Source organism: Gopherus flavomarginatus, chromosome 12, assembly GCF_025201925.1.
Source record: "Gopherus flavomarginatus isolate rGopFla2 chromosome 12, rGopFla2.mat.asm, whole genome shotgun sequence".
Taxonomy (NCBI): domain Eukaryota; kingdom Metazoa; phylum Chordata; order Testudines; family Testudinidae; genus Gopherus; species Gopherus flavomarginatus.
Window position 1 is genome coordinate 42,596,788 of NC_066628.1, and position 24,803 is coordinate 42,621,590.

Below are 24,803 nucleotides of genomic sequence, written 5' to 3' on the forward strand. Positions count from 1 at the left end.
CACTGTATATTTTCAGTTAAGATATTCTTTATAAACCTCACTTCAAAACCAGTGATGGCTTGGGGAAATGGTAACAAGATACATCACCAGTACTTTGGCCACTAAACCTGTGTCTAGATTAATCTAATTTTACCTAATCTAATCTATGTTTTCATATTGCAATTATCACCTTAGTATGTGAGTGGCTTGAAATTCAATTGCAAAAAGAGTAGTGGTTCTGTGATCGAATTTTAAAAGAGAAAACCAGAGGTTAGCTAACCTTGGGCAAGGTTCTGCTCTCAAGAAGGCAGTGTGGATACAGTTTGAGTAGGCCTCACAGCCTAATGAATAGGGCATGGATAGACCTTGGGTCTATTCCTAGCTCTGCTACTGATCTACTGAATGACCTTGGTCAAGTCATTTTACCTCTCTGAACCTTTGTTTCCCTCTCACCTATACAGCACCTAGCACAGTGGGGCTATGATCTCCACTAAGGCCTGTAGCTGCTACTTTATTGCTGCTAGTACTAATAGTAGCAACAGTGTAAATCCATTGATTCCATGGAGTGATTCATTTACACCAGTCTGTGAGCCTGAGATCACGAAATGTCCCTGTCTGTTTTTTGGGGGTTTTTTAATATTTCTTTTTTGGAATGAGTAGACAAGGAGTATCAGGCTGTCCTAACACAAAGCAGATAATTCCTGTCTTTGTACTCCCTTGTTTTTAGCTTAAAGTGGTCTATAACAATCTATGATTTTACTGGGTGAGTCTCCTCTGCTTTTACTTCAAGTGATTTCCCTATATTAAGTGATTTCTACTACGTCGACAACTGAAAAAAAAAGTGTTGATTTGTTTCAGTGTATAGCTTTAGCCTCAACAAATTACGAGTCCACGTCCAAGGGAGCAGTGGTTCTTCTCAGCTTGATTCCCCGTTCCCCCTTGTAGCCTAATGTTTGCCTCGAATGAAATTAATCTTATTCATAGTGTATGGTGAGCACTATAACCAGCTGCACCATTGATTCTGAGAACATATCCTACATTGATAATACTTTAAAATATTGCTTTTCACTACACACAGCTGGGACTATCCACTCGTCTTTTTGTTGTGTAGTGAAGTTCATTTATTTCAGAAGGAGGGAGCTGTTTCCTGGCTGAGTTCCTGCCAATTGGGACAGATAAGAAAGAAAGTTTGCAAACTCTCAAGGATTTGGAAGATAAAAATTGAGTATTATGATCCCCGTTTATTTAAGATGAAGATAAAGGCAAAATGCCCTGTTGATTGGAAGATGAAGGCAAAATGCCTACTGAGTAAAGTTCTATTTGTTCAGGGAGAGTGGATAATCCTAAAACTCTCATTGGGGTCTTAATTAAAAATAATGTGGTGTTGTAAAATGCAAACCCTGGAAAACATCGCAAAGAAATGCACTGTTAGAGCGTTAGCTCTTACGTTAGTGGACTCTATGTAATAAATCTGTCCTCCAGCTGGGAATCTCTGGGCACTTTACAAACATTAATGACTTAAGCTTCACTACACCTCTGTCAGGTAGTTATTTTACAGTTCAGACACTGAGGCACAGAGAGCGAAAGGGCTAGATTTTTAAAGGTATTTAGGCATCTAATTCCCATTGAAATCAATGGGAATTAGGCACCTTTAAAAATGTGGCCCACAGTGACTTGCCTCAGGTTGCACATCAACTGGCATCGTAATCTAGGTCTCCTGAATCCCAAGCCTGTTTGTTAGCCCTCAGACCATCCTTTTCCTCCCCTTAAAGGAACAGGTCATTCCCTTGAAAAGCTGCTGCCCTCCCTAGCAATTGTTGACATGAAAACGTGAACCTTCTTTGCAAGTAGCACTGTCTTCCTCATTCCATTTTTAAATTCATAAGTACTCAGTCTGCTTCGGCAGCATCTGTGGTCAATATACCAGGAACTAGAATGGTTTTCTGTTGGAAAATGCTCTTTTGTCAGAATTGAAATGTTTTGCTGAAACGTGTCAATTGTGATGAAATTCCAGCTGACCCAGTCAGGTGGGACTAGCCCTTTAAATCATCTAGAAAGTGAGACAGAAAAACAAGCTCCCCCAAAAATCCTACTTGTCCTCACCAGTACTTTTGGGAAGGTGTGGTTTTAATGGGTCCTTGCTGGGCTGGTGATGATGGCAGCACCCATGTGTTTCCTGCTGGCAAGGGGAGTGTAATCATTATCTGAATTTTTGTATATAAGAATCATTACTTCTTCCATTTATATGAAAAAAAAGTATTTAAGGGAAAACAAAAGTGAGGCTCACAGAAAGAGGAGTGGCTTAGGGTTACAAAAGCTGGGGAAGGGAATACATAATATTACCTAGTTCTTGCATAGCACTTTTCAGCCATAGATCTCAAAGCACTTTACATAGGAGGTCAGTATCATTATCCCCATTTTACAGATGGGGAAACTGAGTCACGGAGTTGTGACGGGACTGACCCAAGGTCACCAAGCAGGCCAATGTCAGAGCCATGAATAGAATGCTGGTCTCTTGAGTCCCAGTCCAGTGTTCTACAGGTGTTTCATAGATACCTTTTCATGCCAGAGAGGCTGGGCCTCCTTACATCTCAATTCAACTGAGTTTAATTAAAAAGAGTAAGTGGGGACTCAAGATGGGAATCTGTCATCTCTCCTTTTGATAGTAAAAAGAGGCTGGTTCCCTGTGTTGTTTTCTTGGTTTCAGTTGATGACTGCGGTATTGCCATCACCAAGTCTTCAAAGGTCAGGAGTAAGGTCTCAAAAATCATGAGATTTAACAAAATGTGGGTTCTTCTTATTTGCCTTCTGGCTTTTGAATCCATTGGGAGCATTTGGGTCACATTTTCCATATTTTCTTTCCTACTATGAGGGCGAGAATTTTTTTTTTAAATGAAAGCTGAGGTTCTCTTGTAGATACAGGCATCTAAGTGCTTCGAGAAAAATATCAAATGTTCCAAGACTCAGGATAAAATCGCGAGTGTTAGCAACGCTGTAATTCTATGCATGTCCAAATCTTGTTCACTTGCTGGTATTTCTTCTTTTAAAGACCTACTACTTCAGGTGAAACAAAATCCAATTTCCAACTATATGAACTCTGACAATTTTTTATACTAAACTAGGAAGCTTGTTTTTCATGAATAGCGCCCTATAAGACAGCACAGATCTTTGATGCCTCACAGAGGCAAGATTCATTCTTTTGGCTGATGGCATAACGACCATAGCATAGAAATTATTTAGCCCTCCAATGGCAGCACAGGCTGGATGGTTCCTTTCTAGCATTTACATTTCTCTATAGTCTATAATGCTGGAGAAAAATCCAATGGCATCTTTATTAAAACATTATTCAAAAGCCAACCTATATTTTAAATGGATCCAAACCCTGCCTCTGAATAATCCTTGATAAAATGTGGCTCTGGATTCAGATCTGAACTTAACCATTCAGGGGCCATATCATGTAACTTTACTAGGAAATCAGTCGTTTTCACAAACTTCTGCAAACCTCTAAAATAGTGAGATTTGCCAAACCTTGAACTCTAAAAGGGTTTCCTATCCCTTGTTATATTGCATTGACATTTAAACCAACACAGTTTATACTGTACCAAAACTCAAGTGTTTTATCGTTTCATTGTTCAGTGGTATATGAAATGGCAGTTTCACCAGTCCAATATATGGTTTCAACAGGACTCTAGCTGGACACATGGGTGCTTGCATGCATCTCATTGTAGGACCAGGGCCTGTATGTGTACATATATCATCTGCATGTGTATATGTGTGTATGTCTATGTTTATTTATATATATATATATATAAAAAACACACACATAAAGAAATAGAAGCAGAAGTAACGTACCTTTGGACTTACAAAAAATAATATAAGCGAAAAGATAGTCAGATTTTTTAGCATTCTGTGAATTCAATTAATTTTTCCTTCTATCGCACCTCATAATTTTTCTGAACAGGGACTATTAATCATTCCAAGTTGTGTAGAAGTTTGTGGGATAGCTGTAAGATCGCCAAACTCTGACCTGGGAGGAAATGAGTTCCTAAAGGCAAAAAGCAAGTGTTTGCTTAATTAAGCCACCTAAACCACCTGCTCTTGCAAACACTTCTTAACTCAGTTCAGATGAACTCAAATTAGCACTTCTAGTTCAAGTGAATATGCGCTTCATTGGACCACGTGGCCTAGTTTGCAAACTGATATTCAATCGCTTAACATAACTGCAAATTATTCTGCCCATCTGTTTCCTGTGACACCTTAGACTAAATTAATATTAGGGTGGTGAAGTGCAAACATTTTCTAAGTGTTTTCTTTTTTAAAAAAATATATTTAGCAGATACTTGTAGCAGCTTGTTACATTTTTTACAGCTTTTTGAAAAACTTATTTTTAATGATTTTTCTTTTTAAAAATTGCTAGATGGGGAAGTTGAGTTGGGACTGACTTAGTCTACATTCCTTCTAAAACTGGATTCCACTAACATACAAGAGGGTCATTTTGTAACCAGGCATGTCTGGCATCTTAAACACATGGATTACGTGAGTTTGGTGTAAGAAGGAATATTTCAAACAGTGATTCTCCAGCTGGGACCAAGAATTATCTTAGCAGCAATTTGAAAGATAAAGGACACTTCTGTGACCCGGGGCATGACTGGAGGCAGAGCTGACCCACAGTATAACTTAGAGCAGCCCAAGGGCTGTTCTAAATTACACTGACACCAGAGAACATCTGTCACCCAGGGATCACTCAAGCTTGCCCAGAATCACTCTCTACACTTTGGGCATAAAGAAGGAAGGTCGCCAGCTGTCCTGTTAGGGCAATGAAAGAGCAAAGGGGGCCAAGGCAGCAGGTCAGGATTGTGCCCAATATTCCTGCCTTTCGGTATTAGCTGTAACCAGCCACCTCCTATCTCTTGGTTGCTGCCCTGTCTTCTCTCAAACTGAAGTGACTGGGACTATCTGTGTGCTGAACATGTGGCACATGCTTAAGTACCTTGCTGAAATGGGCTTAAATGTGGAAACCCATACTAGGAATCTTCTTATCTCTGCTTAGATCCTCCTCAGGCGGGAAACAGAGGTAAATGAACTGCTGAACTCTGCTCTGAGAAGTTGAAAAGCGAAAAGTAGGAAATCAATTCAGAATCCTTGTCCTTCCCCCACCCATGTGGTGTTAATTGATACATCACTCAGGACATGTTGGTGGTGTCAGAATGAAAAGAGAAGCTCTAAGCATGGTACAATTAAAGGTACATGATCAGGCTCATTAAAGAACAGGAAAAACAACGAGGAGTCCTTGTGGCACCTTAGAGACTAACAAATGTATTTGAGCACAAGCTTTCATGGGCTGCAGCCCACTTCATGAGATTCACGGGGTGAAAAAAAAGTATGCAGGTATAAATATACAGCACATGAAAAGATGGGAGTTGTCTTACATGTGCTTTCAGGACTTCTCGTTTTGCTGATACAGACTAGCATGGCTACCTCTCTGAAACCTGTCACCATCAAAGAACCGGGATTGCCTTCTATTACACTTTGAATTGCGGTAGAGAAGTTGTGATACCAGCGGTGACTAAACAGGAAATTGTAAGGATGTTGATTACTACTGCGGGGCTAACTTAGCTATATTTGAAAACACAGATGCATTATCTTTGCGGCTTGAGGGAGGAGATGAAAGAGGCTACCCTTTGAAATTATTGTTCTAGTTACTTAACCATATTAAAAATCTGTTCTCAAATGGGAAGTAATGTGTTTTGACAACATGCTGGGAGCTCCGGTATAGATCTCTTATACTCTACATGGAAAAGTTAACCTCAAGTTTGGTTCAGTTCCCTATGTGAATGAGTCAGGCCTTTTAACTTTCCATTTATAGAAAAAAATAGGCATTTTTTTTTGCCTCAGATGAAGAAAGGAAGTTGTGATTAAGGCACTGGAGTGGGAATCAGGAGATCACGTCAATTCTCAGCTCTGTCACTGACTTCCTTTGTGACCTTGGCCAAGTCACCTAGTCTCTCTGTGCCTCAGTTCCCCTTCTGTACAATGTGGATAATAGCACTTTCTTTGTCTATTTAGAATGTAAGCAGTGTGAGGCAGGGACTGTCTCTCGCTGGGAATACGTACAGTGCCTAGCACAATGAGTCCCTGATCTCAGTTGGGTGCTTAGCGGTGTGAAATTCACCTTAAGAGACGAGCAGTACTGGCTGTTTAGACGGGGTCTTCACTAAATGTAGAATAAAATTGCACTGGAAAGCTTGGAGTTGCTTCAAAGTGATCATTTCTCTTCTGGCTAGGTTTCTGTACTGCTCCTATGAGACTGGGGTTTCCAGCTGAGGAATCACTTACAGCAATTTTCACTTTAACTAATAAATAAATGAAGAGTCAGATCTGCCCAGCTGATTCAAGTATCTACCAGTTTTAGTCTATGCAGAACTAGCAAGCCCCCAAATGGTCATGTTCTTATGTTATTAAAATGACCCTATGTCACGGTTTTACTGGGATAGTCCTGATGTTTCTTTTTAGTAATCACAATATTTGATATATTTTTTTTTATCCCTAGAGCATGTTTGTTCAAGACTTATCACTGCCCTGAGTAGACACTGCTGTGGTTACCAGGAACAGACAGTCCTGTGAACAAATGTTTGGTGTAATGAACAATGTTTGAGGTGAAGGAGGAAGTCAAGCAATCACACTATTCAGCGTTTCATGATAGACTTGTTCAGATGCTAGGTTACGGGGGAGGGAAATGCTCCACTCCCAGAAACATCCCATATTGCTGCTTAATCAGAAGCTGGAAGTAGTGACACCTGCCTGCAGACATTTGTTCTTCAAGCACACTTATCATTTGTGTGACAAGGGTGTCACACTCTTACAAAACATGGCTGAAATTGTCCCACTTTCCAATATTAAAGATGCTGTCACCTTATAGCTAATGAGTAAATGATTAACTTTCTTTATATATCTCTGGAATCTTTCCGAAAACTGTTTCTGCCTCAATTTGTTCTCTTTTCACACAAGTTTTGATCAATGGCAGCTTTTTTCCCCTTCTTCCTAATCTAGAAATTGCCAGTTATGAAAAGCTTGTTAATTTCTCTTTGTAAAATGTGCTCCTATTACTTGGATGTAAACACTGTTGCATCGCTGCTGGGAATAGTCCCAACCAATCAATATGTGACATAAATTATCTCCATGAGGAGCGGCTAACTAGATGGCATAAACAACATGAGATTGACAAAATATCACAGCTGCACTTTGGCTGTTGACAGCTTCATTATTCCTGTGGTGTTCAACTGGGTAATTCATTTCTGAGGAACTGCAATATCTCCTGATACGTCTAATGGCCTGAATGTAATTTTGCAAGCTTTTTGAAAATGAATGTGCTCCCTCATGTTTAGCTTTGCCCTGGAATGGAAAACAATTACTGCAACCATTAGCTAACAACATTGGGGCACTCACTGTTTTACCATAGGGCAGAAGCTCCAGCAGGAAACATTAGTGATAAGTTCTGATCTATGTATGTGTCATGGGTGGTGTTAGCAGCTGCTTTTTGATTCATAATGATTATAGTCTTCATGGGCCTGCTTGTGTTCTCTCTTACACTAATGTTACAATGAAGTGTCTTCATGGATCTCAATGGAGACGTTCTTCATTTACACTTGTGTGAGAGAATTCAAACCCCAAGTGACCAGATTGTTTGTTTTCTAACCACAGAAAATGCCTAAGCCTGTCCCATTGGAGTCAAGGACAATTTTTCCATTGACTGAACTGGGAGTAAGACCAAGCCCCATATGAAGTTTTTTGTAAAATCCTGACATGATTAGTTAGGCTTCTTAACCCCAAACTTCACTTCCAGTTTCCAAACCCCACTGTTCTTTTGAGCATTTTGTATCCTCTCTATGTGCATAGGGCCGGACTCTTAGACGGTGTAAATCAGTTCAGCTCAGTGCTTAGTTTGTGCCAGGGCTTGCCAGGGGTGAGCCCTAGCCCCTCTCGGCTTGGCAGTTCATAGCCCTGGCACTTGCCACGCTTGTCACGTCAGTTATGAATGTAAAAAAATTGCTTGAGCTTTGGCACCTAATTGCTTGAGTCTCAGCATCTCTTTCATTACAAATTAAGCACTGGTTTAGCTCCATTGACTACGGTAGAGCTAAAGTAGCTGACACACAGGGAGGATCTGGCCTATAATATACAAATGATTCCTACTGAAATATCTTATGCAAATTTGCCTGGTAGTTAAGAGTTGGACATGGTGTGATTGGGACAGCGCAGTATATGTGCGTTCCTGCTGTTCCAGGGTCCATTATCTTGCCTGTGAAGAACTGGGTGAATGCTGCCACCTATTGTTTGATTAAATAAAAATTTAGTGTTGCCCAGCTACCTTGAGATGGAACACGCCCTCTGAGCATTCCCAGTCAGGTAGGCAAAATGCTACGTATGTTATCACTTTGCATAAGAAATAAGTACAAATCTGATCAATGGAATTGGAATCCAGCAAAACGTACCGCAAAACTCACATCTACAGGAAAATAAATTAGCCGCTGGAATGCAAAGTGGCTCAGTTAGTGATATGCTGGCTGCAGCTCGCCTTGTAAGGTGATTGAAAGAAGGATATGAAAATGTCCCCACTGCAACGTGTCACTTCACTAGTACAGTTTGTGGAAACAGAGTAGTTGAACTATTCAGCTCAAATAAGTATGAAATATGGGCAGCTGAAATATTAAATAGCTGACGTGTGTATAGGTCAACCAATGGAATATAAGTCTGAATCGCCAAAGTCTAAGAACATGAGAGTTCCTGCACCAGATCAGACCAACCTGTCGGACTGTTTGTTTTATCTTAATCCCAAATTCTTATTCTCTCTTTGCCTCTCAATCTTCTCTTCGTCTTCAGAAATCAGTGGTGGTCTTTCTGGAACTCATTTATACTCTCTTATTCAGTCACCTTTCCTGATCATTTATTCCATGTTTCTTATCCTTTATGAGACGTTCCCACCTGAACATCCTTATTCTTACTTTATTAAATGTTATTTTATGTCCTTTCATTTCTGAACTTGTGATCAATGAACTTAAACCCATGTGGCAGGAAGGGTTTTCAATGCATTAATTTCAGTTAATGTTAGCAAAATTTTTTTAAAGTTGTAGCCTGGACAAGAGAAAAGTCTTTGTTTCATGTTCCACCAACTAAAGTTTGCACTGAAAGATATGGAGAAATACTAGACACCATACTAGGTCGAATCCAATAGCCAACCTTCAAAATGATCAGTTCCCACCTAGTAAGATGAAAGCAGAAGGGATAGGAAATATTGGCACCAGAGGAGGAACCACCAGGAAATGGTCATGAACAGACCAGTTGTATTAAATTGTCCTCACACTCTGTTTGCTCTAAAGCAGTCAGAGAGAGCTCTCATCCATAGGAGAGTTCCACAGTTAAAGAACCTAGATATAGGCAGACCTGTCCCTAGACTAGTGCTGATTGAAGCCAAATCAAACATTTATGTCTTTATTCCAATGGGGATACAAGAACCCCTCAAGGTGGCTTTATTTGCTTCTGTCGATTTGGTGCTCACAGTGTGGGCAAGTTAAATTAATGGTCATTGCTCAGATTTTCCTCTAAGCTATGCATCAGACTTCATCTGGTCCTTTTGATATATTCAGCTGGCCCATGGGGCAGGATGAGACTCCGCAGAAGAGAAGAAAATCACTTTAAAAAATAAGTTTCTAATCCTCGTAGCTGCAAAGAAAAAGCTTGGAAACATGACCTGAGTGTAACTGACGCAGTGATGTCTGCTAACAGGATTCCACCAGTGGGGAGAGAGATGGAGGAAGAGTGGGTGGGGCCAGAGGAATGTATATCATCCCCCCCTCACTGGCTCCACATTGCTCTGGGACCAAATACATACTGGGTTGTACTAAGGCCCCATTTCAGAAAGGCACTTAAGCATGTACTTAACTTTAAGCATGTGCCTAAAACCCATTTGCCTTGAGTAGAATTAGGCAGATGCTTAAGTGCTTTGCTAAATAATAATGTTTCTTATAATTCCTCTCATCTGTAATCTTCATGGGAATGAGATTCTTGTCATCGTCATTTACAATGGGCAGCTGTAGAAACTACTGTGGTGTAACAAGGAGTATCAGGATCTTAGCTGAAAAATAGGCAGCAAGAGCAAATTAAAATCCTAGCAGAGATAAAGGCCAAGTCGCTGTGCTAATGTCTACAGCTGAACAAATAATTGGTACTGAATAATTTGCTGGATGAGTCTGGGCACTTTTTCTGCTTGTCAGAATAACTGAGCAGATCTCAACTTCCTCAGATGTGTGTGTTAGAATTTACTCATGAGCATTCTTGTGACATTTCCCCTTCTCCCTCACTCTATGGACAGATCACAAACAATTTACTCTGAATGTTCAAAGTGTGGTACTTTAAATCTGAGTTGTGTTGGCCATTGTATTTTCTCTGTTCCCTGAATCAGGAAGAGCGGGACTTGATCTGGGTCTTCTGCTCCTCGCTCCCTACCCCACATCCCGTCCCTTCCCTTCCCTTCCCATCCTGGTCTTCTTAAATGGAAGCATATTTTGAAAACTCAAAATTGCTCATGAAGCAAAATAGTTACCAATAGGCCCTACCATATATCCACATGGATAGGTTACTAGACTGAATGAGACCAAACCCAGCTCAGCCACTAATTTTCTGTGTGACATTGGACAAGCCACTCTGAAATAATTGTAAGCAATTTAAAACTGGAACAAGAAATGATTGGTTCCTTCTATTTGTCAGCATTTTTGAACTACTGGCTCCCAAAGTGCTTTCTGAAATTCTAAGATAACTTCAGGAACTGATTCATTATCAGACCAAGTTATACTTCATAGAGCTCAACTCACATCTGAAACCAGCTGCGATTGACTTTGATAAAGAGACCTGCAAGGTGCTGTTCAACCTGCCAGATGGAAAAGAATCCTGAGCTGAACTGAAACTAAGGCTCTTGTCCTTGCTTTTTAACATCTACACCTCTGTTGCCTTGAAAGGACTTTGAGAGGCTTTCAAGCTCTCACAAACCACACTAAATGCCCCCAGCTGGTATAAATGAGGGTAGCTACATTTATTTTGATTTACACCAGCTGAGGATTTGGCTCTTAAGTTTTATATTTGAAACTTAAATTAAAAACTTGGGAGAAATCGGAAGCTCTCATAATTATTCAGCAGTCCTTTAATTACATAAACAACACATTTTTTTCAATGTATTCCTGCCCCTCAAAGATGCCTCTAATATCTGATCCCTACAAACCACCCTTTTTCTCATGAGAATATGTGAGCAAGATTGGCACCTCCATTACACTGGGCCTTGTTTAGCCTTACGTCTCCCTGCTGATTTGCTTTTGTACAATACCCATTCTGATGGAACTCCTTTGCCAAATAGTTCATCCTCCACCGTTGACAAAATGGTGCTCAAATGGGCCCAAGCCGTAACGCAAAGATTTTCTGCAGTTGCAATTCATATGTGATTTATTTGCATCCCAGAAGGTTTTTACTGAGTCTTGAGCTTGAATGAATCAGAAAACCTCAAAGCAAAACTACCACCAAGTTTCAACCAATTCTGATTCAAACCCATTTCAACGTCAAATCTTAGGCATGGGCTGGCAAATCTTGTTACAAAACCTAGGCTGGGTTTCCAGTTTAGAACAAAATCCAAAACCAGGTGAGTTCTGTGGAGTGCCAAGGTTTTGCAAGGAACACTTTGTACTGCTCTGACCAGTTAAACACAAGCAGCTAACATATCTAAGCAGCAAACCTGTACTTGCTAAAAATAATTCCAGTGCTAGCCTTCATCAATCCAGCTTCACCAGGTTTACTAAAGTCTGACACCAAGTTTCAGAAGACAGATTGGAGTTCTTAATCCATACTATGCATCTTATGCCTAACAGATTGATGACGCTGTAGTTAGTTGAAGGCTATGATCACTGTTAATTGGCCCCAAACTAAGGATCATTGTTTTGACTAATAACCTGAGATGGGCTCACGCTGCAGGGTGCCTAGATCCACATTTCAAACTCCCCAAAGTTTAGGACGTTTGGATGTGAGGGTTTGCTGCAGGCCCAGACTTAATCTTTATAAATTCTATGTCACTAAGAGAACATGATTTGACCAACTTCAATGTAGTGTTTGCCACTGCGAGGGCACTTACCATTCAGCACAGAAGTCAGAGTTATACTCAGCTGTCCAGCCAGTTCTGCTGCATGCTGTGTAAGAACAGACCCCATGTCATGCAGGGGCATAGGGACATTCTGCTCTCAGCTGCACTGCCATAAGCAGGACACCACCCTGAAAGAAGCTGAGTACCCTCAACACTCCTTTGAAGTGGGTGAGAATCAAGTATGGCCACCATCTCCCAGAGGATGCTCAGCGTTTTCCAGAATCATATCTGAGTAACTCCACTGAATCAGAGAGGCTACTCCAGGCTCACTCTTAAACCCACAGTGCCTTTATGATGCCTTCAAAAAACTGAACTGAACTGTGAGCAGGCTACTCGTATGCTGAGGTCCCTGCCTATCACGCTGACCACTACTGTTTCATTGGTCCCTTGTACCCCCTGGTTGATCTGTTTGTATCCACCTGTTGTTTTATACTTAGACTGTAAGCTCCTTGGGGCAAGGGCTGTCTCGTCGATGTGTGTACAGGACCTAGCACAGTGGGATCCTTGCCCATGACTGGGGCTCCTGGGTGCTATGAGAATACAAATAATAATAATAGTCAAATCACTATTATAGACAACTCATGATCACACATCCCCAAATGAGCATCTAAAAGAGTCTTTTCATTTTACTCTGTTGGTAAGTGCTTAACTTTTATGGTTGTTTGAATGTAACCAGGAAGGTGATCCAAAAACATAACGTGCTTTACTTGATCATCCTTGTTTATCTTCAGTCCAACACATATCTGTATTTTTAGCATTCTGAGGTTTGGCAAACTTTTTGCATATTCTGACTTTGTAACATATTGCTGGGTCCAGTGGGATCTAGGTTTTACATTTTCTAGTAGACATTTTAAAAAACCACCTCTTGTTTAAAAATGTCACTGTTTTTGTACCAGGCTGTATTGTCAAAAGCATTTAAAAATTAATTCCTGGGGACCTGTTGTAATTAAAATTTAAGCATCATTAAAGTTGTATGTGCTGGTGGTGGGGGTTAGCTGGTTTAATAACCTTTTAAAGATAACCTGTTCATGCTGGGAGCTTTGAAATGATCTTGCAGATGTCCCAGAGCTATGGATATGGTTGCTGCTTTTGTTGCTATGATTGCAGACAGCTGTATTGGTAGCTTGGCGAAAGAAGGAACAGTACATCATATGCAATCATGAATTCCTGGACAAAGTGTAGGGCTAGGATTATTTTTCTCTTATTGATTTAACTTAGAACTAATTGTTTTAAGATGACTGCATTAATATCTTTTTGTTCATACTGAGTGACAATGGACTACAATTCCCGTTTTGTTTACTCTGGGCAGTGATTACTTGTTCTACTTGCGTGCTGTGCTGATCAATTCTTAGAGATACAACAGGCTAAAAGCATGCAGAAGTCATGGCATCTTTGACTACAGAAACAAGAGCATTAGATACCAGTCATTACTATAGCTGCAGTACTAAGAGCACAGTAGTGTTAAGGCATCAGATATTTTACTTCAGATGTTTCATAATTTGCTTCTATCTTTGGTTTTTGCACTGAGATTTAATCAGTGGTCTTGGACTTCAGTAATTGCTTGTAGTAAGCTCTTTCGTTTTTGATCATTCATACAGTGTAGGAAAGAGGCTGAACCAGAGGCTGAACCAGAAAAGAAAGCAAAGCCAATGTGAAATATTGAATGAAGATAGTGGACAATTACGACCAACTTGTTCCCAGTCTGAATTATACAGCCTAAGCTGGTAAGTCAAATTTAATTCTCTAACTCATGTTCTCTAGCTATGTGTTGGTGAATGAAATCATTTAAAAAATAAGTGTGGGGGGGTTTATTATTATCTATTGTATGTGTATGTTTTTATCAAATCTTCCAGAGTTAACACTTCTACATCTAGGCTGTATTTATACAGTGTGCCTATGTATGCTCTATGCTCATATGTGTCTAATCGACACACACCACTATGTAATTCAGGGATTTGTTTCCCTTTTACAATGTGATTTTAGAAACTGTGCATGAATATTTGATCAGTCCCCCAAGATGAAATAAGCTACTTTCAAGGGTAGGTTATTTCAATGGATTTTATCTAAAATCTCCACTTTTAAAACCCATGCCTGTCCGGAAAGGTTACTTCAGTAGTGCCTGGGATGTGTGATCAGTAGCCTGATCACAAAGATTAGATTACATTGTGTACAGTATGAAACGTGTCGGGCGCCTTCCCTCTCTTAGTTGGTGCATGCTAAATGAGAGTGATGATGAGAATCGGAGTCTGCATGCAATGGCTAGTGTAAAATGTCTGCAGTAGACTGTTTGCCCAGTGATTCAGATATTCATTACTGGAACCATTTTTGTTGTGATTTTTAATTCTTAAAAAAGCGGGCTACTGACAGTATTGGTTATGCCCAGTTACAATGTGAGCAGCTGCTCTGCATGCTACTCTGCAGAGCTCTACCTGCACCCCCCAAACCTGCTGCACATTTCTCGTCAGTTTCTTGATTGCCTGTGACAAGCGTTAGCCAGTTAGGTCAAATATTGTGACGGTTATTTTGATGTGCACAAAGATCTATTCAGAACAACACTGAGATTGCCTAACACGTTTAAATTTGTGACCTAAGCTAGATATGTGCTGAGGTTCCCAGAGGTGAAAGTCTTGAATATATGAACCCAGTGCAACACCTAGCACCCACAGGGTTTGTTTTTTATAATCCTCTGCTAACAGTTTAACTCTAGCAATCATCCATCCTTTGTCGTAGCACATCTTCAATTGTCCATATGTTAAAAACATGAAGACATGTCTAATGTGTAACTTCAGAGAGAATGATGTATGTTTTGCTATATCATCTGACATGGCTATGAAAGCTAACCTGAATTTCTTATAAAAGAAGACTAAAGATGTTCCTATAAAATTACTTCGATGTTATAAAACTGCTACCAGCCAATTTAAATATCCCTGCATTTGGAGCAGTTTTGAATCATGTGAGTTAGAGCTGGAAAAGACCCTGTAGATGATCAAATCTATCGCCTTCCCAATGCAGGATTATTCTGTGATTTACTGAGTCTAGTTTCCATTAATTCCCTTGGGAGACAGCTCTCCAGCTTTATAAGATCACAGTACTAGAAAGTTTTCTGTGATATGCAAGCATACATTTTCCCTTTCCTTTTTTTGCATCTAATAACTGCTTATTACTTACCCCGTTGTGCTGTCCTAAATACAGTAATCCTCGGCAATATTTTGCATTTCACAAACATTGTATGAACATGCTGACCAGGACTCCACTGAATTTGCATTACATTATTTCCAACTATTACTTGGCTGTTGTGTGTTTTGTTCATGCAATGTTTTATGTACTTCTGTTAGTATATAAAAAATAGTCCATTGAACATTTTTAAGGTCATTGATGACCTGATATGGAATTAGTGTGGATATGGTGCTATTGCCACATAGAAAAATGGTGTCACTGAACCACTGCAGGTTTTACAGCTATGTTTACTCAACCTCCTCTTGACCTCTCTCTCCTTGGGTAAAGAGAAACACCCATGACATATGGTCATAAAGATGTATATTTATCATATATCATAAATAAAATAATTATAGGTAGCTCTTGTATAGCACTTTTCATCAGCAGATCTCAAAGTTCTTTACAAATGAGCCAGATATTGTTATCCTTATTGTACTGATGGGGAAACTGAGGCACGGAGCAGTTAAAGTAACTTACCCAGCGTCACCCTGAAGGACAGTGGCAGAGCAGGAAATAGAGCCTAGGTCTCCTGACACCCCATCTAATGTTCTAGCCATTGGGAAATACTGTCTTTGTACCTGCATATTGATTTTAAAGATCAGCTATGGCTAACTCATATAAAAACAACCCATGGGTAATTAAAGAGACAAGATGGGTGAGATAATCTCTTTTACTGGACCGACTTCTGTTGGTGATGAGACAAGCTTTCAAACTACACAGAGCTTTTCTTCAGCTCTGGGAAAGATACTAAGAGTGTTACAGCTAAATACAAGATCGAACAGATAGAATATGTACTAACTACTAATGCTAAACTAAAGGATCATTCAAGGTGATGTGGCCTGTAACCCATCAACCTCTCCAAGCTCAGCATCAGAAGCAAGACCACACACTAAGCCACATCAGCTGAAAGTGGCATCAGACCCTGCCAGTACAACAGATGCAAAACCTGCACACACATCTCCATTTTACAATGGTCAACATCCCCCACAACACACCTTTCAAGATCCATGGCTCCTACACATGCCTATCACAACATGTGATGTACTTCATCCCGTGAACTAAATGTTCCAATAACAACTATGTGGGTTGAGACCAGACAATCACTATACTCTCAAATGAGCATACACAGGAAAATGATAAAAGACAAAAACATCACATCACCTGTGGGTGAACATTTTTTTTCACAAAGCGATCACTCTATATGTGATGTATCAGTCCTCATCCTCAAAGGAAACCTGCACAACACTTTCAAAAGACAAGCCTGGGAGCTTAAATTCATAACTTTGCTAGACACTAAAAACCATGCCCTTAATAAAGACACTGAATTTATGGCTTATTACAACAATCTGTAACTTGTAAATCTGTAACATGTAAACAATCTGTAACATGTAAAAGTGATCCCCACTTTTTGTCCTGTGACTGCAGGGATGCTAATGGTCCCCTTTCCCCTGGAATGGCCCTTTAGAATAAGTGCTAACTATTTATGCTAAACTATATGTTCGATCTTTTATTTAGCTGTGACATTTGGAGTACCTTTCCCAGACCTGAAGAGAGCTCTGTGCAGCTTGAAAGCTTGTCTCTCTCACCAACAGAAGTTCTTCTAATAAAAGATTGCCTTACCCACTGTGACAGGATCAGACCAAATGGCTACAGGAAAGTGTTAAAAGGCAGATATATTAGTCCCAGATTAAGTAGATCCCTTTTCCCTGGGTAAGTAACAGGGGCAGTTCCAGAACAAGCAGGAACTTGCTGGAACCAACTAAGGCAGGCCGGCTAATTAGGACACCAGGAGCCAATTAAGAGTTAAAAAGGACCTCACTTCAGTTTGTAGTGTGCATGTGAGGAACTGGGAGCAAGAGGCATTAGGAGCTGAGAGTGTGAAGACATATTGCTGGAAGACTGAGGAGTACAAGCATTGTCAGACACCAGGAGAAAGGTCCTGTGGTGAGGATAAAGAAGGTGTTGGGAGGAGGCCACGGGGAAGTAGCCCAGGGAGTTGTAGCTGTCGTGCAGCTGTACCAGGAGGCACTATAGACAGCTGCAGTCCGCAGGGCCCTGGGCTGGAACCCAGAATAGAGGGCAGGCCCGGGTTCCCCCCAGACCTCCCAACTCCTGATCAGACACAGGAGGAATTGACCTGGACTGTGGCTTCTACCAGAGGGGAAGGTCTCTGGGCTGTTTCCTGACCCACATGTGAATCTCTGAGGCAAGCAAATCCACCAATAAGCGCAGGACCCACCAAAGTAGAGGAGGAACTTTGTCACACCACCTTGTCTCGCTAATATCCTGGGACCAACACGGCTACAACAACACTGCATACATCCATGGATAGAACAGTAATCCTACTACAATGGTCCTTGGAAGGGTGCTGTTCAAATGTTTGGTACCTAAAGTTATTTTGACCCTGAGGTTACACTAGTATCTTTCTCATGTATATGTAGCAGGCCTCATTCTCCACTGCGAAACTCCAGCTGCACAATGCTGTAATGGTTGAAGTCAATGGAGCTGTGACATAGATTTTTAAGGGCCAAAGTAACCATGATGATTATCTCATCTGACCTCCTGCATATCACAGCTTCCCAGATGGATTGCCTATGTGCAACACAATGGTCCAGCTGTCCATCCCTAGCACATGAGGGACTGGGATCTCCTTTAACAGAGCATCACCCAGCAGTCAGAACTGATGGAAAATCAAGACTGCTGACATTTAGAGAAGATTTGTTCAGGCTCTGCCACCAGCTGAGGCTGAATTCCGCTTCTTATAGAAGAAGTGAGGGTGGTGGCAGGGTCCACCGGGGCCAGTTATTGTATGACACGCTAGTGTGCACTTGCATTTACACCCCCTGGTGTGGATAATGCACCGTGTAGGTCAGCCCTTAGAATGGCATTGACAGGCCAGTACGGAGATTGTTTCGTCTGGCTCTAGATGGGAAGGCAGCCTATTTAGTTACACGGGCCTAGGTTCTCAAAGATGTCCAGGTGCCTAACTCCAGTTTATATCAGTGGGAATTAGGTCTGTAGTGTAGACATAACCTTACAGCAGCACTGCTGTACCATGTAGCCACTCTCTGCCAATGGAAAAGAGCTCTCCCGCCGGCATAATTAAACCACCCCCAACAGGCGGCGGTAGCTATGGAGTGCATCTCCTGCCGGCGTAGTGCTGTCGATACCGGTGCTTTTGTCAGTGAATCTTATGTCGGTGGGGGGAACAGGTGTTTTTTCAGTCTTGATATGGGTGTTCTTTAGTTCTTAGTTCTTTAATGATTTAATGGGATCAGCCACAAGTAGCAAGTATCTAATGCCACCATTGCTTGTTCTTAATTGTAGCGTGATGGCATTTCTAGGCTTGAGAAGTCCCATTCAGTACCAAGTAGAACTGCTTGACTTGTTCGTTATGAATGAACCTAGCCCTTTTCTCTTGTTGTTCTCAAGGCTTTTGCAAACCATTCATCATCTCTGCAAATGCAAGGGGAGATTTTCAGAGGCGCAGGTGGGAGTTAGGTGCCCAAGTTCCTTTGACTTTTGGTGAAAGTTGGGTGCTTCCTGGTTCCCTGGACCTCTGAACATCTCCCCTGTGTACACTATTCACAAATACCTGCTCAGCCACTTCGACAAACTATTTCCAGCCCTGGACTATTCATGAAACTCCACTTTTACTATTTGCAGTACATGACTGCTCACTTTTCTCACATGGGGTAGCCTCTGCTCCATGACTGGATGCCTGGAACTTTTAAACAGGAGCAGAGTGAATTGAACTATTTTGTGAGTGTTTGCAAGACCCTTTGTGTCACTGGTACATTTGGGGCTGATTCTTCCCACATGCTGCTGTACAGGAGAAGCCATATATTGAAGTCAGTGCAGGGTAAAGTGGATGTGAGCGCAGATGCCCTTTCTGTTTCAGTTTGCTGTGCTGTGGAATATAGGGAAGGAGGTCATCATGAGGGGATCTGTGTCATCACTCTGAGCGACTGAGAATCAAAGGAACTTTGGTAAGGTGCTGAGTCACCTTTAAATATTAATAACATGAGACTGTGGGATCTGAAGATCTCTGGGGACAACACACCAAATCCAACCACCTCTTTAAACATATCTTCAGACGTTCATTAGAAACTCATTGAACTAATGGCAAGATTCTAAATAGGGGGTTAATGCCAGCACACCCTTAACAGCCATTTTTTTAAATCGTTTTATTTCACTGACTGAACGTTTGCTCATGTTTTCAGTTAAAACTCCTGATTGATCCGCTTACTGCATCAGTAAAGCAGAATGCTTTTTGCATTTGTCCTGTGTTTGCCGTTAAAATCAGCACTTACTGACAGTTTCCACATCTGGTTCATGGAGTATCGGGGGCAGATCCATGCATGCTGCTTCAGATGTAACCAATGTGATTCCACCATATAGGTGGAGAAAAAAGGATTTGTGACACCCATGCTGAGTGTTCACGTCCCCTGTGTGCCATAGAAACCAAATTTTGGGCGGCTCTCTTCATACCCCCATGTAGCAAGGTATGGGGAACTAGGACTAGGGGGAAATCTTCCAATATATGGATCCACTGGATATTGCCCCAGTAGGGGACGACTGCAGCACCACGCAGAGCGATTCCACTGCTGCTCCACAGCTGGATGGGACGGAGGGGTCCTTCCAACCCTGCTTCCTGCTGCCCCTACAGAAACCCCCTTCCACTAGACCGGGCCTCTCCTGTGTGTTACTTTGCAGGGAGAGGGGAGAAAAGAGGAGGATCATTTAGCTCTATTTCCCTCTACTGAAAATAGGAAAAATAATTCCAGAATTTCAGGTAAATGTAGATTTTATTTTTATTGTAACCTCTATAATATTACAAGGTTCCTTGGTCCAGTGCATGGAACACTGGACTGTAATTCAAGAGACCCGGATTCTGTTCCTACCTCTGCTATTGATCTGCTGTGTGATCTAGGCAAAGGCACTGACTGTGTCTCTGTTTCCTCTGCCACCCTTTGTCTGTCTCATCTGTTTTGACTAGCTCTTCGGGACAAGAACTGTCTTACTCTGTGTTTTGTGCAAGTGCTTAGTGCACGGGGGCCATAATTTCAGTTCAGGCCACTGAGTTCTACTATAATGCAAATTAATAATAACGAAAAAGCAAGATAACTTCTATTGTGTGCAGTCTCACTGCACCTATACTCCATGGTCATCATGCTCAATGAAAGATGATTCTGGAGATCTCAGAAGGCCTGCTTTGCCTTGCATCCATTATTATTATTATTTTTTTTTTGCTCATTAGTTGCAGGGATGCTACTCACACAGAGCTCTGTTCTTGTTTGCACACATGGGTGTGCTGATTTAACGAGGAAGTCTCCTTGTCACATGTCCCAATTATCTCGAGTCTCTGGTCATATGTTCATCATTCAGAGACCTTGTCTGTTTGTAGTACCTCGTTAGCCTGGGAAATGTGTGAGATTATTTGTAAATGGACACTTTTGTGTTCAGAATGTCTGCTTTGCCACCATTCACCAACGGGAATGGAAGACTTAAAGGCCTTGGAAAGTTGGCGTTGAGCTTTAAATCTTAGAAGCAAATTAAAGCCAAAGAGCAGCAATTACAGGACAAGAAAGTGTTTAGCAGAAAAGCTTTTATGACAATAAATGGTAGGGCCAAATTGTTAGGTCCTGATTCTGCAATCCTGCTTGTTCTGGTCGAATTTAGGGAATATCAGCATCACTTTACATACACATCCCTCTTCCCAATTCTCTTTTAATCCAAACTCTCCCCCTCCCCTTAAATTTTTTTTTTACCAGAATTTTTTTACCAGAATTGTTGTTTTTCCCACAATGTTCCCTGGGTATTAAAATCCCACATTTTGGAGCTCTTATTCCTCCCATTGGCTGGCACTCATAGAGGTAGTACCATCGGTGTCCACATCATACCCCCTCCCGCCCATTGATGTCAATGGGACTATCTCTGTGAGCAACAACTCGCCAATGGAAAGGCTCTAAAATATGGCCCTTCCTGTTCTTGGTGTGGGGCTGGCCTACCTTAATGAAAGTCTGTTGCTGCACAAGTCTTGCTGTGTATGTTACAAGGATGCGTTTTGACCGGATGAAGTTCGTGTAGCAAACCCGTATCCAACGGCTGCATTGCCTTCTCTCTAGGAACCGCCACGTGAAAATGACACAGCAAATGCAGAACTTGCACCTTTCGCAGCCAAAAAAGAACAGTGGGCCGTCTTCTCCGAATGCTGCTAAACGACTGTATCGCAACCTCTCCGAGAAGCTGAAGGGGAGTCACGCATCTTTTGATGAGGCGTATTTCAGGGCCAGATCAGATCGACTCAGTCTCCGAAAGACTTCTGTGGTAATTACTTCATTTTTAATCAACTGTCATGTTAGCTAATTTCACCTTGACCTTGCTTCTCTGTTGTATACCTTTCTTCATCCTTCTTCATCTGCATTTTGTCTGTTCATGGGCCTGCTCTACACACCTATTCCTGAGCTTATGTCAGAGGAATCCCACTGATGTGAAGCATGTGCTAATAAGCACTATGCTTGACAACGTTTGCTCTGCAGAGCAGATATTGATTTTTTTTCTTGTGGGCCAGATTCTGGGGCACCCTTACAGTATCAGTTCTTTATTCCATGAGAAGTCCACTTTTAAGGAGTAAGGTTCTACACAGCATGAGTAAATGTGGCAGAATCTGGCCCTATAGATAAGAAAAATGTCTAGCCCGCCTTGGAAATATAAGAAACGATCATTTTCTCTAGAAGTTTGACGTATGCACCAATGTCTCTCAACAGCCAAGGAAGTAACAGTCGAATAAGTAACTATTAAGTGCCAGGGTCACAGGCTAGGATGGTGAGCACCAGATCAGAACCTAGACAGAGAGCCAAGGACCCCCATGTGTCAAAGCTTTTGGCACTCTCCTGTGGTCGCAAAGCCCGTCTATGGCCTTGATTGTACAAGATACTGAGCCCAGCACATAGGCACTTGCTTAACCAAGCCCATGACTACTCCCATTGACTTCAATGGGACTACCGTGACACAGCCTCATGCACTGCGTTCTGGCAGGCTTGGACAAACAGGCAGAGACCTCCGTAGAACGACACAGGCATAGGCTCAGTAAGCAACACAACCTCATCTATTTATTACTGGAGGGAGGTGCCGAGGCAGCTGCCCTCCTGCTGCTGGTGTTGCTGAAACAAAACAGGTTTCCTCCCCTCTGGAGGCAGGAAGGACACGTCCTTGGATTTCTACTCTGAATTGCTTCCTGAGGGAAGGAGGAGCAGCAACCTTGAGGGGATGCCTGTGGATGTGCCAGGAAACACCCGCTCACCCAGCCGGCACGGTAACGACGCCTAGGCTTAAAGTTAGGTGCTGTGCTGGATCAGGGCTAGCGTGCTCAGCACCTTGCAGGACCGCACTACCTAAGGCCCATATTGCTAATGGGAACCGTATGACTGGCCGGAAAAAGATGTATGGCTTAGATTTCCTTAACACGTGCAAATCTGCCTTATAGGTAAGAAAAATTGCATGCAGCAATACAAGTGCTGAAGCCCTAGGAGAGTTAATTCAAAACAATCACAGCCTGTAGATCAGGCTAGATGTTTCTTTCAGGAAGTTACAGGGCTAGATTCAGCCTGGCCCTGTTAGCAGGGCATGGCAGTAGAGAGGGCATTAGCAGACTGCTGTTCTCTTACATGGTCTGCAGAAGAGCTAGACAGAACTGCAGCCCCTGTGCGCTGGACATGACAGGAAGGCTCTGTCCCTGTTCCTGTGGTGGGTACAGGGCACTGGCTGTCTCCACAACCCCTCCTGTCTTCCATGCACTGGCATGAGGAGCTGCCTGGCTGTGGGAGAGGTAAGCAGCTGTGCATGGGCTTGGTAATGGGAACACAGCCTGTATGCTTCAGGAATTTCTTCTTTGAGGCACAGCACCACCTGAGGCTGCCATTGGGTCAGAGCAGCTGCACCCCTCCCCTTAACAGGAGCTGCACGTAAATGGCACTATCTAGTCCATGGAGAGGGGTATAATGTACAATGAAGTTTGGATTTGCATCTGGATCCACTTTGGGGCACATTTGAATTTAGGAGGGTTTGCTACAGGCCAAGGTATAGGAGTTAGCTGTGGGAAAAGCCTACTGTGTCATGATTTCCACCCCATCCCCTGCCCCCACCTTTTTTTTCTTACCAAGTTTTTTTAATCCTATCTTTTGTATGATTATTGTGCTTGCAAAGGCACTGCAATACCAGGCTGAGGCATGGAGTGGATGGAACAAGGTCCTAGCCCAACTCCCTGTTCCAAAAATCCACTTATTATGCAGTCCCAGACAGGGAACACGTCAGATCTTAAACTGGTAAGATCACATGGGTAAATCTGTTCTTAGCCAAAAGGCTGAGGAGCACATGACAGCTGTGGAGACTGGGCTCCTGTGTCACCTAGTGAGCTGCTGGCTTGCTCACTTACTGCCCACCATCCTTCTCAGATCTGACCTATCAGGACCCTCTCTAGGCATGGAAGTATTTGTTTCAGTTCTTGGCCTTACTGACAAAACTCTATGGCCAGGTATGATGTGGACAGTTGTATAATGGGAAATAGATCGAGACTCACTACTTTTATGTCCTCCAATCCATTATGCAACCATAAAAGTGTAATGGCTTTTTGTCACGACTGCCCTGCCGTAGGCCAAACGCTAGAGGTGAACATTTCTATATCCCATCAGTAATTCAGAGCCTGAGCCAACACCTATAAAAGTCAGTGACAAGATTCCCACTGACCTCTGTGGGCTTTGGATCAGGTCCCTGCTGAGCAAGCCAATCAACCAACTATCTATTCTTTTCAGTGTTCACTGTGGAAAATAATCAGGAAACCACAAGTAAGGCGTAAAAATATCAGGGATCAAGGCGTTAGCTGATATGTTTTTTTAATTCTAAACCTCAATTGAAAGAACATTAATTAAAATCAATTTTCCAGATGAGAGAACAGGATTTTTAGACTCTTCCCTCACCTTCCACTAATGAACAGTTTTCTCTTCGTTTTTTCTATGCAACACTTTCCATTCAAAACATTTATTGTCCTGCCAGAGACATAGCCACCTCCCAGAACTGCTTTATTCTCACTCTCATGTTTGTCAAAGCACTTCCTTGCTGGAACTAGTCCAATATTTTGTTTCCAACTCTAGGACCAGACATGGACTTTCCTAGCTAACCCAAAGCAAATAGCTACACACGACTGCATTTTTAAACACTCAGCACTAAATCACTTCACTGGAACATAGCTCCTGCTTACCGCAAAGCAGCACGGTGGTTCTTTTCAGTGTGTACATTTTTGCATCTGTGTAACACCCTCCATAAATTAATCTTGTCGTGCAACTGTTAAGGGAGGAAAAACTTGAGAATTGTCCCTAAACTGCATTTGATTGTTTGTAGCTGGGTCATCAGATACTGTTTGCTCCCAGTC

At 41.9% G+C, this 24,803-nt stretch overlaps 1 protein-coding gene and 1 non-coding gene across 2 annotated transcripts in view; one reads left to right on the top strand and one right to left on the bottom strand.

Moving 5' to 3' along the window:
* Window positions 1-24,803, top strand: part of ANKFN1 (ankyrin repeat and fibronectin type III domain containing 1) — a 178,912-nt gene that overhangs the window by 66,078 nt on the left and 88,031 nt on the right. Inside the window, exons 2-3 of the mRNA XM_050920155.1 lie at window positions 13,756-13,881; window positions 21,502-21,703. Of these exons, the coding sequence (XP_050776112.1) occupies window positions 21,518-21,703 (186 nt within the window). The 5' untranslated portion in view covers window positions 13,756-13,881; window positions 21,502-21,517. The remainder of the gene's footprint in view (window positions 1-13,755; window positions 13,882-21,501; window positions 21,704-24,803) is intronic.
* LOC127033445 (U2 spliceosomal RNA) lies at window positions 23,565-23,750 on the bottom strand. Its single transcript, XR_007769125.1, has one exon. It is a non-coding gene; the product is annotated as a U2 spliceosomal RNA (small nuclear RNA).